The 13,371-nt window shown below is 40.8% G+C and overlaps 1 protein-coding gene across 9 annotated transcripts in view; it reads right to left on the bottom strand.

The window, feature by feature from the left end:
* Nucleotides 1–796, bottom strand: part of NPNT (nephronectin) — a 76,087-nt gene extending 75,291 nt beyond the window's left edge. For all 9 annotated transcript variants that reach the window (XR_001490925.4, XR_012434995.1, XR_012434994.1 and 6 more), the window contains exon 1: nt 548–796. Coding sequence is in view for 4 of the 9 variants with exons in the window: in XM_005555603.5 (XP_005555660.2) it covers nt 548–618 (71 nt within the window). In the remaining 5 variants the exon portion in view is untranslated. The remainder of the gene's footprint in view (nt 1–547) is intronic.
* Nucleotides 797–13,371: the final 12,575 nt, after the last annotated feature.

The following is a 13,371-nucleotide window of genomic DNA, read 5'->3' as shown; positions in this document are numbered from 1 at the left end:
TCATTTTGAGCCTCCTTCCCTCAAGAAAACCAAATGGGGAGGCCCACAAATCTCCCCCGTAGCCCAGTCGCTGACTCGCGCCCACCCTCTGTGTGAGCGGCCCCGAGAGCCCCGAGCCGAGCCCGGACCTCCCCCCGGGCGCCTGGAAGCTTCCTCACTGAAGAGCCGTCTAGTTCAGGCGCAGCAGTTTCCCGGGTAAGGGATGTTCCGCGCGTCACCTCGGCGTAGGTGGTTCAACCGCGCCCTCCGAGGTGAGATCCCGGGCTCTAGCCGCTCCTCTCCCCCATTCCTAATTCCCGAGCCAGGGCGAGTCGCCCTCGGGGGGCCGCGGCTGGGGTCCCAGACTCGCAGGGGCGCGCCCGCCCCGCGTCGGGCGGGCACTTGGAGCCGCTGGACCGCTCTCCTCGCGCCACGCTGTGCGATGGCCCAACTTCTGGATGGGGAGACGCCTCTCTGTCCGCGTAACTCCGCGGGGAAAAGTGACCCAAGACAGTGAGTGTGAAACTAGCGCGGGAAGGAGGAGAGGGATTATCGGGGCCCAGCTCACCTCCCGTCGAACTCGGCGGCCGCCTGCAGGTAGAGCGAGGACACCAGCACCAGCGCCAGGAGAAAATCCATGTTGGGCAGGGGGTCCTGGGGCGCGGCGCAGTGGCGCGCGAGGAACAGGTTGGGGTGGTGGGCGGCGATGGGAGGCGACCCTCTGAGAGTCTCGGGGAACCCCCAGCCCACGCCGCCCGGGCTACTGCTGCCACTCCCGGAGGGCAGCGGCTAGGCGTGCGGCCGAAGCAGGTCTGCTGCGCGGCGCTGGGAGCCCCCTCCGGTTCCCTCCTAGCTAGGGGAGGCGCTGCAGGGGGAGCTGCGTCGCCCGCAGGGAGGGGCGCCAGGGGCGGGCAGGGGGTGCGCGTGCGCCCGACTCGCCGCTCCCCCAGCCCGGGGCGAAGGGTGAGCGCGCTCGGCTCCTCCCCGGGGGCCCAGCGGGGCAGGCAACTCCGGGGCAGGGGCGCTGCGGGAAGGCAGTGGCTCTTGGGGGTTAGCCAAGCAGGGCGAGCTCCAGCCTGGGAGAAAAGTTGCAAACCCTCTCTGGGAGAGGGAAAGCAGGGTGCCCAGCGGGAAAGAAGGAGTCGAGGAGGAAAGGAGCCCGAGGCGTAGGTGCAAGCTCCGCAGGTTCCGCCCGAACAGGTGGTGACTTCAGGGGCGAGCAGTAGCTTTCACCGGAGGGCGGAGAAGACCTAGAGCAGAGAGGTTCATGGGGCTGGAGCTGAACAGTGTCTGCATTTACTGAAACCACAGCACGACTTGGACAAATTAGCAAAGGCAAACTCTGGGAGTTTGCTTTTCCCACAGAGTTGGCAAAGGCATATTTTTTATTTTTTAACTAACCAAAAGAAATATTTGGCTCTCCAGTCGGGTTTTGAAGAAGAAATGAGCAGACTGTTTCTGTCTCTACCAGCTCAACTCCCGAGCACATTAGGATAGGACTGCCCCTCTAGGGACCAGTGCCCGCCAGAGAGGAAGGGCTGCTACTGTCTAGTAGTGTTGTGCTGCCTGATCTTGAGGGGATCACTTAGAAACCATTTTAAGTAATCATTGTTCAGTTGTTGCAGAGTAAAAAGTATTGTGCTAAATAAAGGACTGTGTTCAAATGAAAACAAGATTATCCTAAGATGTACATGAGTCCAGTCAAGTTACCCCTCTTCCCAACCTTACCTCGAGTGACAGCCTTGTGCAGTGATCATCTGTCATCTCCCATACCTCTCAATGTCCTAATTTCTCTTCCTCTAGTCCATGGCCTCCTTGCCTTTCTTGCACGTTCCAGGCATGCCCCTGCCTTGGGGCCAGTGACTGGCTGTTTTCTGTCTGGACCCAAATACCTACATGGCTCACACCCTCACTTCCTTCAGTCTTTGCTCAAATGTCACCTCTTCGAGGAGGCCAATCATGACCATCCTATTTAAAACTGCAACTTGCCCTCTGCAAATATCTACATGGCATACAACCTCACTTCCTTTAGTCTTTGCTCAAATGTCACACCTCTTTGAGGAGGCCAGTCATGACCATCCTATTTAAACCTCTAACTTGCCCTCCTTCTGATGCTTCTTGGCCTGCCCTACTTTGTCTTTTCTCCATACCACTCATCTTTTGTATTACTATATAACTTGCATAATTTTTGTTGGTGTGTTTTCTTTCTGCTAGAATGCAAGCTGTACAAAGGCGGGTATCTAGAACTCTGTCTGGCACATAGTAGGTACTCATAAATGTTTGTTCCATTCATTTGCTACATTACAAACGTTTTCCCCCCATCTTCATTTTCTTCTTGAGGTTTCTACAACTTCAGATTTTTAATGGAAAGTTCTGTGGCGGGTGATCTCACTATCCCGATCATTCAGTGTGTGTAAAAACAGGAATTTTCTTCAAGGAAAGGAAAAATAATGGTTTCAACTTAAATGACTCTTTGATTTCTAAGTTGTTTTCAGTTAGCAAAACAAGTTTCTATTTTAATCTCAAGAAAGATCCATGCCAATTCAGGCTTGGGACATTATTTTAGGCAAACAGCTTGGTGTCATCCATTTCAGGTCCTTCTAATGAAGTCCAAAAATGTAGGAGTCCAAATATTTTTTCTGCAGAAAATCAAATTTTTGTAAGTGTAGGCATGGTTCCAGGTTCCAGTGGCTACTCCTTAGCTGTTTTTGTTTGTTGGTTGGTTAGTTGGTGCCTGGGTTAGATTTACAAATAAACCTCACTGGAGCAATGGATGATTAGGGAGAAAGGGGGTAATATACAGCTAAAAACACTGGAGATCTAAGGAAAAGAGCAAGAGTGGTGGGTGAAAACAGGATAAATAACTGGAGAAAAAGTGTAATGCCCCATCTGCATGTGTCTTTCTTTTGTTTTCCATATATTTGCTTTGGCCTAGAAAACACTCCATTCCTCTTCCTTCTTCATTTGGACAGTCTCCACTTACCCTTTGAGTTTAAATTTAGCTGACACTCTCCCAGGAAGCCTTTTCTGACTTTTTGCTTGGCTGAGACTAGTGTTTTATATACTTCTATTACACTTTGCATCCTCTAAGGTAGCTCTTAATGTATTGTGTTGTAATTCCCTCCCTACCACTCTGGGTCCTGTGAGACATTAGTCTAACCAATAGAAGGGCCAGGGCAGTGCCTATCTTGTCACTATATCCCCAGCACAATGCCTGGCACAAGGCTTAAGTTCAGCAAAGATTAAATAGATGGATTGGATTAAATTGAATTCTGCCTGGTGAACTTTAGCTTCTCCCTTGAGTAAAATGTAGCTAATTATACCAGTCTTTGTTGAATCATGAAATAAGGAGACTCTAAAGGACTTCCAAGGTCTAACTGGTTATTATGCTGCAACTATGACCACCAAAGATCATTCCAAAAAAGAGGCAGAGTTGCCATGGGAGTGACATTTCATTATCTCAGTCTTAAAAACAAACGAACAAGAACAAGATCAAAACAGCTAGCTTTTAGCAATAACTCTATTGTTTTAGGAGGAAAAACTTTTGATTAGGCTTCTTACCAGGTAATGACACCTTGCAGGCAGTAATCCCAATTTTCTCTTGCACAAATAATTTTCTATGACCAGCCACAATGTGATACATATAAATAGCAAAATAGAACGACACAAACACAACTTCAAACCTTTAAAATTTAGAAGTTCATAGTCCTTTCTCTTTTCAGTAAATCTTTATTAAGGACCTATAATGTATTGGCAATTTCTAGCTAGGTACTAGGATTTCAGCTAAGAACAAGAACAAAGTCCTGCCCTGAAAGGGTTTACATTCCAGTGGGGGAGCAATACAAAAGGACTACGTAGAGAGGAAAAAGGAGTAACGAGAGGATGAAGGGAGGTTAGGGTTGTAGAAAATGATGGAGGTGTGATTGTAGACGGAGTGCTTTGGTCACCTTTGGGGAAGTAACATTTGAGCAGAGACTGAATGAAGTGAGGGAGAGAGCCACATGAGGGTGTGGGATGGAGCCCGTGTCCATGCAGAGGGAAAAGCGGTGTGTTTTCTCCATCAAGCTCTGAAATGACTTCTCATAGTTGGTGTCATACAAACCATTAAACAAGATATTGCTCCCTCTTCCCACACCCCATACACAGTAGTGGCACAGGCATAGGATGACTGCTTTTAAAAGCTCCTATTAAGAGAAAGATACACATAGCTGCTTGTTCACAGCAATTTTGACTCCTAGCTGAGCAAGAATTATGGAGACTCTGTTCTGGCAGTGCAGAAAGTGCCTTTGTTAGACAATTGGGATACTCTGCTTCTTTTAGAGGAACTACCTTGTCCATAATCTTCCATAGCCATATCAGAAGTAACTGTTAGAGAAAATGCCTTCCTAGGGGGCTGTATATCATTTACAACGCCTTTTCTGCTGGTAAAAATTTGAAGACTTGAGTATTGCTTTAAGGAGCTAACAGATTCATGTTTCTGTGGCAACTAGATTTCCTTAAAACTGATAAGCTTCTGATCTAATTGCTTCCAGTCAGTTGCTTGTGGAAATAACAGCAAAGTCTTTTCTAGTCCTAGTTTCTGAAGCCTGCTTTATTTCTTTGCTTCCTTGTATCCATACTTTACTTTCTCATCTTAATGGAGGCCACCTTGAGGCTAGCTGAAATAATAGTGTTGTTTAGGAAGGCGATACCTTACTCTGATCCTTGCCACAAGGCTTGGATCCCCTCATTTTTATTAATGTTTGAGTCACAAAAACAGCTGTCTTCTTCAGCCCTGAGAGGCCCTAAATTTCTGGACATTCTCACTTCCTTCCATTTCTGCTTGCAAAGCAACCAGTTCTTACCTGAGTTCATCTTTCTTATGATACCTTACTTAAATCAACAAAGAACAGTGAAGTACACTAACATTCTCATTTTTTACAACTATATTCCTTTGACTTGGATATGTGATGTGCCTTCCAAGTTATTATAGATAACAGTTTTATGAAATAGCATAAGCATCACCAGCTTTCTAGCCTACACAGAGCAGCTATAGTTATGCCTAGTAAAACCACAATCCAACTGTATAATCCCTCCAATGACTTCCCATCATAAGTGGAGTAAAAAAACTCTTTGCTCTGTCCTCCTACCTGTATCTCTAATTGCAAATTTGCCTAACCATTAAGAAAATGCAGGGTTTTAAATTAAGACATCATCTTTTCTTTTCTGGTACCAATTTCTATGTCAGTTAAGGTGAAAAGTTAAAATGCTGTAACAAAGAGACCCAAAATATAATGACTTTCAAAAGATAGAAATTATTTCTTCATCATGTAACAGTCTGAAGTGAGTGTATCAGGTTGGTGGACAGCTCTGTTCCATGAGGTCTTTCAGGTCCCAACCTGACAGTGACTCTCTCACCTTCACAGTCACTCTAATAGTTACCATTCTAGCTAGTGAGATGGAAGAAAAGAAAGTATGGAGGAGGCACACTTGTTCTCATAAGGACTAGAGCCAGGAAATAGCACCTATTAATGCTGTTCAGTTTCACTGGGATGAACTAGATCAGATGGTCACATACAATTGCAAGGGAGACTGGAAAACATAGCCTAGTCATTAACTCAACCTTCTATCGCTATGGAAGAAGGAAGAGCAGAATTTAGAGAGCAACTAATAGTCGCCACCACAGACTATTATGTGAAGTTACACTTCAGACAAGTAAAGTGTGAGATGTCTTATAGACATTCAAGTGGAGAAGTCAAATAGGCAGTACGCTGCACAACTCTGCAACTCAGAGAGCCTAGGGCTCAAGATGTAAATTGTTAGTCACAATAGTATTTAAGTCCCTGGGACTGGATGAGAGAAAGTAAATGTAGATGTAGAATGAAGAAAGTGGAGGGAGAGAGAAGAAATCTAATTAAGACGAGTTGATGGGCGCTGACGAGTTGATGGGTGCGTAGCACGCCAACATGGCACAAGTATACATATGTAACAAACCTGCACATTATGCACATGTACCCTAGAACTTAAAGTATAATAATAAAAAAAAGAGAGAGAGAACTAAGGACTAAGAACTAAGGATGTTCCAAAATTTAAGTAGGGAAGAAATCCAGGAAAATGAAAAGGAGGAGATAGGGGTGTAATGGGAAACTCAAGCAAGTATATTGTCTTATAAGCCAAAGATAGAAAGGTTAAATAAGATCAGGACTAAGAAGTGATCATCAGACTTGATAAGGAGATCGCTGATGATCTTGATAAGGCTGGTTTTAGTGGAATGGTGAGGATGAGTGCCTGATTCTACTGTCTTGAAAAGAGAAAATAACTTCAAAAGCAAAGTACTTTAGAGGTGAGATGAGATTAGATTCAGTCTTCAAGTCAAAATAAAAAATTATAAATAACAACTGAAAGTACAGAATATCTAGAATGTATTGATAAAAACTATATTTAGTTATCTATGCATGGCTACATCTGTTGCTATATTGCTGGTTAAAATGGCCCCCTGATTGGTAAACCACATTTAAACCGCAAGAACCAAATACACCTGTTAGCAAATGACTGGATCTCCTGTGTACAGTGACTATTAAGGGGCATATCCCTTGAAGGGACTCTGGGCACTATGCCTAAGGGGTTGTCACAAGAGACGCTCCAGAGGGGCATGAGTCTATCAAGCCAGGACAGTTTCCCACCCGTGTAAAGTGGGTCACATCTTACACCTGAGCTGTACTGCTGTGTAAAGTGTTCCACCAAAGAGACACACTTGATGCTACACTTACCAACTGTGGTCACTGTCCTGTATCCTTCTGTATAAATAGATGCCAAATGTAGCCATGATAGTCTCGTGAGCCTGAAAGTTTACTTAAACTCAAGAAGACCTCTTAAGGGTGCTACAGACCCTATGATCAGCACTATAGAATCCAGATTAAAACAAAAAAAAAACAAAAACCCTATTCATAGAAGAGAGATGGATCTATTGAGATATATTTCTATCTGAAACAAAAAGCCAGAATACTATATAATGGTGAAATCTCGGGAGAATTCTTATTAATGTCGGGAACAAGAAGAGGGTGCTGAAATCACTATTTTTTATTTTGGAATATCCTGGAAATATTATTTGATGTAATTAGACAAGGAAAATATATATAAATACTTGAAAGCAAGAGGCCAAGTTCTCATTATCTGAAGATGATATGATTATATAACTAGACCATATAGTCGTTTAAACCCTATAGAAAAAAATAAGAATATTCAATAAGCTACATAGTTATAAAACTTGGTAATTTAAATATGGGCGAATACACATATATATGAAAAATTTAAAAATATGAAAAAATTACCAACTTAAAAGACTGATCTTCAAAATTTTACGCTGACTTTCTCTTTACAAACTGAAAACATTTGATATGGTTTGGCTGTGTCCCCACCCAAATCTCATCTTGAATTGTAACTCCCACAATTCCCACATGCCATGGGAGGAACCTGGTGGGAGATGATTGAATTATGGGGGCAGGTCTTTCCTGCACTGTTATCATGATAGTGAATGAGTCTCATGAGATCTGATGGTTTTAAAAACAGGAATTTATCTGCACAAGCTCCCTTTTTGCATGTGCCATCCATGTAAGACATGACTTGCTCCTCCTTGCCTTCCGCCATGATTGTAAGGCTTCCCCAGCCATGTGGAACTGTAAATCCAATTAAGCCACTTTCTTTTGGAAATTACCAAGTCTCAGGTATGTCTTTATCAGCAGTGTGAAAATGGACCAATACAGCATTGATCTTTTGGTCTAATATAGCACACATGAGAAATGAACAGCTTCAGGCACAGCTATTACTGTGGATGTTTCTCACCTATTTTCAAATAATTTTGCCAAAGAAAATAGAAGACCATATTTAAGGGACCTTTACTTCCATTTTAATATCACAAGAAGAACTGAAATAGGCAGAAATGGCTGACCAACAAATAAGAAAGCAGTTTCAAGTGTTACAAAGTAGTTATATTTTAACCTTTCAGCCTTTAAAAAATTGTGTCAATGATCTGATATGTTTTTAAATTGTTGTTTTATGTTTTTATTTATAAAATTGGAAGATTATTCTATGTTGACAATAAATTTTTAGTATCACAAAACCAGGAGTGGTAAAGCTACTTATATCCTGTAACACACTACTCCCAACATCTTTGGCTTAACACAATAAAAATTCCTTTCAATAGTGCAAAGTTTAATACAGGTTGGACAGCTCTCTTAAATAACTCTCTGTAAGTGGCCACTCAAGTATCTGAGCTCCTTCCATCATTCTCTCTTTTAGGAGTTCTTTTGTAGACACATGGACAAGGGAGAGAGAGAACATGGGCAATCAGACCTGGGGATTTGTGGTCTGCCATTTGCCACTGCCTAATCACAGGGCCCCCAACTTAACTGCAAGGGAAACTGGATTATGTATTTTTCTAGTGTGCCAAGGAGGAAAATGAAAACCTTTAATTGAATGCATAGCCTTCTTTTTTCCATGTTCTTCAAGAAGCCAGTGAACTTAGTATTTAATTACTGTCAGAAAATAGCTAAACATTATGACATTACTGAAAAAAATATTTTCTTTGAAAATCATTCTTCAAAGTCCATTTAGTCAAGGATTCTCCTCATACAGCAAGTCAATATATTCACTGAGGAATTCTTAACATGTAACTCACCCAGTTAAACTAGGTAAATTGCATAAAGTACGTAGCCCCGCACATGACACATGTAGTAAGTACTCAACAAATATTAGTTGCCTCCTTAACTCAAGTGGAGACTTTCCTGCTGGAAATTTAATGGTTCTATACTCAGGTTTTTCTATTTCCAAGACAGACCATTGCAAACACTTACATTAACATTTCCTGTGCCTAAACCAGATCTTGCATGTTGTGTTGTGAATCACTAATCACAATTGAGTTTTTAATCAAAGTATTTGTGCTAACGTAAAGTTGCCTAAAATACCCTTGCATCCCACTGCTACATTGAGAAAGTACTAGTTTAGCTTTTCACCTTTCATAATAAATTGTCATTCTACCCTTCTGGACTCCAAAACATGCATCTGTTCTCAAACAACACAGAAGACCTATTTTTCTTACAAAACTTTAGTGCTTGTAAAAATCCTTGTTAAAATAAATATTTATGGAAGTGAGTCTAGATGGGAGATACATTGTCAACTCCTCTGGGTTTCATAAGTATTAACCTTTGATCAAACTAGTCTCTTATAACTAAATTTAGAACTTGGAAGACTCTTCTCTTACTGACTTGAACTTTTAGCTTTTATGACCTTTTTTTTTTTTTTTTTTTTTTAAACAAGAAATAGTCAAATGAGATCTGCCTATACCTTCTGAAAGACTGTTGTGGATGTTATCTGATGTATCTATCTTGATCCCATCAGGTAACTCATTTCTTATAGAATTTAGGGCTACAAAAAATTTTGTCTCTTTGAGAAAATGTTATGCCTTCTCTTTTCTCATTAAACATACTATATCAAACTTTCCTTTTAAAAGTGAATTCCAGAAAACTATGGCAATGGTAAAACCATCAGTGGTTTCCAGTGTTGGAGGGAAGGATGACTAGGCAGAAAACAGAGAATTTTTAGGGAAATGGAACTATTCTGTATGACACTATAATGGTAGATACATGTCATTCTATATTTGTCAAAACCCAATATATATTTGTAGAATGTACAACACCAAGAGTGAACCTAATGTAAACTATGCACTTCAGGTGATAATCATGTGGCAGTGTAGGTTCATCATTTATAACAAATGTACCTGTTGATAACAGGGGAGGTTGTGCACCAAGGGACAGAAGGTATATGGGAAGATTCTGTCCTTTCTGCTCAATTTTGTTGTGAACCTAAAATTTCTGTAAAAGAGAAAGTTTTTTTTTTTTTTTTTTTTTTTTTTTTTTGTGACTGCCAGGAATCTCAGAGTTAAATTCTGTCACTAGAATTATTTTAACTCTGAAGGTAGATTAGCATGTGTGTTCTTTCCGTGCTTGCCCTGGTCTTGATTTTCTCTCTGTTTTATTAGCCTTATTTTATATGGTGATTTCTTGAGGATTTTCTCCAAGTCCATTTTGGAAAGAAGCAGGACTAAGATAAACTTAATATGCAGAAGATAAAAGCATAGTCCCTCAACTGTTAACATTTGAGTTTGATTTCAAGGTTCCAGCTTAGTTGTTTATTTATTGTTTGGTATTTCCTATCAGTTTTTCTTTTTTCCTGTTTCTTTTTTTTATTATTATACTTTAAGTTCTAGGGTACACGTGCACAATTTGCAGGTTTGTTACATATGTGTACATGTGCCATGTTGGTGTGCTGTACCCATTAACTCGTCATTTACATTAGGTATATCTCCTAATGCTATCCCTCCCCTCTCGCCCCACCCCACGACAGTCCCTGGTGTGTGATGTTTCCCTTCCTAGGTCCAAGTGTTCTCATTGTTCAGTTCCCACCTATGAATGAGAACATGCGGTGTTTGGTTTTCTGTTCTTGCATTAGTTTGCTGAGAATGATGGTTTCCAGCTGCATCTATGTCCCTACAAAGGACATGAACTCATCCTTTTTTATGACTGCATAGTATTCCATGGTGTACATGTGCCACATTTTCTTAATCCAGTCTGTCATTGATGGACATTTGGATTGGTTCCAAGTCTTTGCTATTGTGAATAGTGCCGCAATAAACATACGTGTGCATGTGTCTTTATAGCAGCATGATTTATAATCCTTTGGGTATATACCCAGTAATGGGATGGCTGGGTCAAATGGTATTTCTAGTTCTAGATCCTTGAGGAATCGCCACACTGTCTTCCATAATGGTTGAACTAGTTTACAGTCCCACCAACAGTGTAAAAGTGTTCCTGTTTCTCCACATCCTCTCCAGCGCCTGTTGCTTCCTGACTTTTTAATGATCACCATTCTAACTGGTATGAGACAGTATCTCATTGTGGTTTTGATTTGCATTTCTCTGATGACGAGTGATTATGAGCATTTTTTCATGTGTCTGTTGTCTTCTTTTGAGAAGTGTCTGTTCATATCCTTTGCCCACTTTTTGATGGGGTTGTTTGTTTTTTTCTCATAAATTTGTTTGAGTTCTTTGAGGGTTCTGGATATTAGCCCTTTGTCAGATGAGTAGATTGCAAAAATATTCTCCCATTCTGTAGGTTGCCTATTCACTCTGATGGTTGTTTCTTTTACTGTGCAGAAGCTCTTTAGTTTAATTAGATCCCATTTGTCAATTTTGGCTTTTGTTGCCATTGCTTTTGGTGTTTTAGTCATGAAGTCCTTGCCCATGCCTATGTCCTGAATGGTATTGCCTAGGTTTTCTTCTAGGGTTTTTATGGTTTTAGGTCTAACATTTAAGTCTCTAATCCATCTTGAATTAATTTTTGTATAAGGTGTAAGGAAGGGATCCGGTTTTGGCTTTCTACATATGGCTAGCCAGTTTTCCCAGCACCATTTATTAAATAGGGAATCCTTTCCCCATTTCTTGTTTTTGTCAGGTTTGTCAAAGATCTGATGATTTTCGATGTGTAGTACTATTTCTGAGGGCTCTGTTCTGTTCCATTGGTCTATATCTCTGTTTTGGTACCAGTACCATGCTGTTTGGTTACTGTAGCCTTGTAGTATAGTTTGAAATCAGGTAGCGTGATGCCTCCAGCTTTGCTCTTTTGGCTTAGGATTGTCTTGGCAATGCAGGCTCTTTTTGGTTCCATATGAACTTTAAAGTCGTTTTTTCCAATTCTGTGAAGAAAGTCATTGGTAGCTTAATGGGGATGGCATTGAATCTATAAATTACCTTGAACAGTATGGCCATTTTCACGATATTGATTCTTCCTATCCATGAGCATGGAATGTTCTTCCATTTGTTTGTGTCCTCTTTTATTTCATTGAGCAGTGGTTTGTAATTCTCCTTGAAGAAGTCCTTCACATCCCTTGTAAGTTGGATTCCTAGGTATTTTATTCTATTTGAAGCAATTGTAAATGGGAGTTCACTCACAATTTGGCTCTCTGTTTGTCTGTTATTGGTATACAAGAATGCTTGTGATTTTTGCAGATTGATTTTGTATCCTGAGACTTTGCTGAAGTTGTATATCAGCTTAAGGAGATTTTGGATTGAGACGATGGGGTTTTCTAAATATACAATCATGTCATCTGCAAACAGAGACAATTTGACTCCCTCTTTTCCTAATTGAATACCCTTTATTTCTTTCTTCTGCCTGACTGCCCTCGCCAGAACTTCCAACACTATGTTGAATAGGAGTGGTGAGAGGGCATTCCTGACTTGTGCCAGTTTTCAAAGAGAATGCTTCCAGTTTTTGCCCATTCAGTATGATATTGGCTGTGAGTTTGTCATAAATAGCTCTTATTATTTTGAGAAACATCCCATCAATAGCTAGTTTATTGAGAGTTTTTAGCATGAGGGGCTGTTGAATTTTGTCAAAAGCCTTTTCTGCATCTATTGAGATAATCATGTGGTTTTTGCCTTTGGTTCTCTTTATATGATGGATTATATTTATTGATTTGCATATGTTGAACAAGCCTTGCATCCCGGGGAAGAAGCCGAGTTGATGATGGTGGATAAGCTTTGTGATGTGCTGCTGGATTCGGTTTGCCAGTATTTTATTGAGGATTTTTGCATCGATGTTCATCAGGGATATTGGTCTAAAATTCCATTTTTTTGTTGTATCTCTGCCAGGCTTTGGTATCAGGATGATGCTAGCCTCATACAATGAGTTAGGGAGGATTCCCTCTTTTTCTATTCATTGGAATAGTTTCAGAAGGAATGGTACCAGCTCCTCTTTGTACCTCTAGTAGAATTTGGCTGTGAATCTGTCTGGTCCTGGACTTTCTTTGGTTGATAGGCTAATAATTATTGCCTCAATTTCAGAGCCTGTTATTGGTCTATTCAGGGATTCAACTTCTTCCTGGTTTAGTCTTGGGAGGGTGTATGTGTCCAGGAACTTATCCATATCTTCTAGATTTTCTAGTTTATTTGCATAGAGGTGTTTATAGTATTCTCTGATGGTAGTTTGTATTTCTGTGGGGTTGGTGGTGATATCACCTTTATCATTTTTCATTGCATGTATTTGATTCTTCTCTCTTTTCTTCTTTATTAGTCTTGCTAGTGCTTATCAATTTTTTTTGATCTTTTCAAAAAAACAGCTCCTGGATTTATTGATTTTTTGAAGGGTTTTTTGTGTCTCTGTCTCCTTCAGTTCTGCTCTAATCTTAGTTATTTCTTGCCTTCTGCTAGCTCTTGAATGTGTTTGTTCTTGCTTCTCTTGTTTTAATTGTGATGTTAGGATGTCAATTTTAGATCTTTCCTGCTTTCTCTTGTGGGCATTTAGTACTATAAATTTCCCTCTCCACACTGCTTTAAATGTGTTCCAGAGATTCTGGTATGTT

Source organism: Macaca fascicularis, chromosome 5, assembly GCF_037993035.2.
Source record: "Macaca fascicularis isolate 582-1 chromosome 5, T2T-MFA8v1.1".
Taxonomy (NCBI): domain Eukaryota; kingdom Metazoa; phylum Chordata; class Mammalia; order Primates; family Cercopithecidae; genus Macaca; species Macaca fascicularis.
The sequence above is the reverse complement of the archived record's forward strand: the minus strand, read 5'-3'. Positions and strand labels throughout refer to the sequence as shown.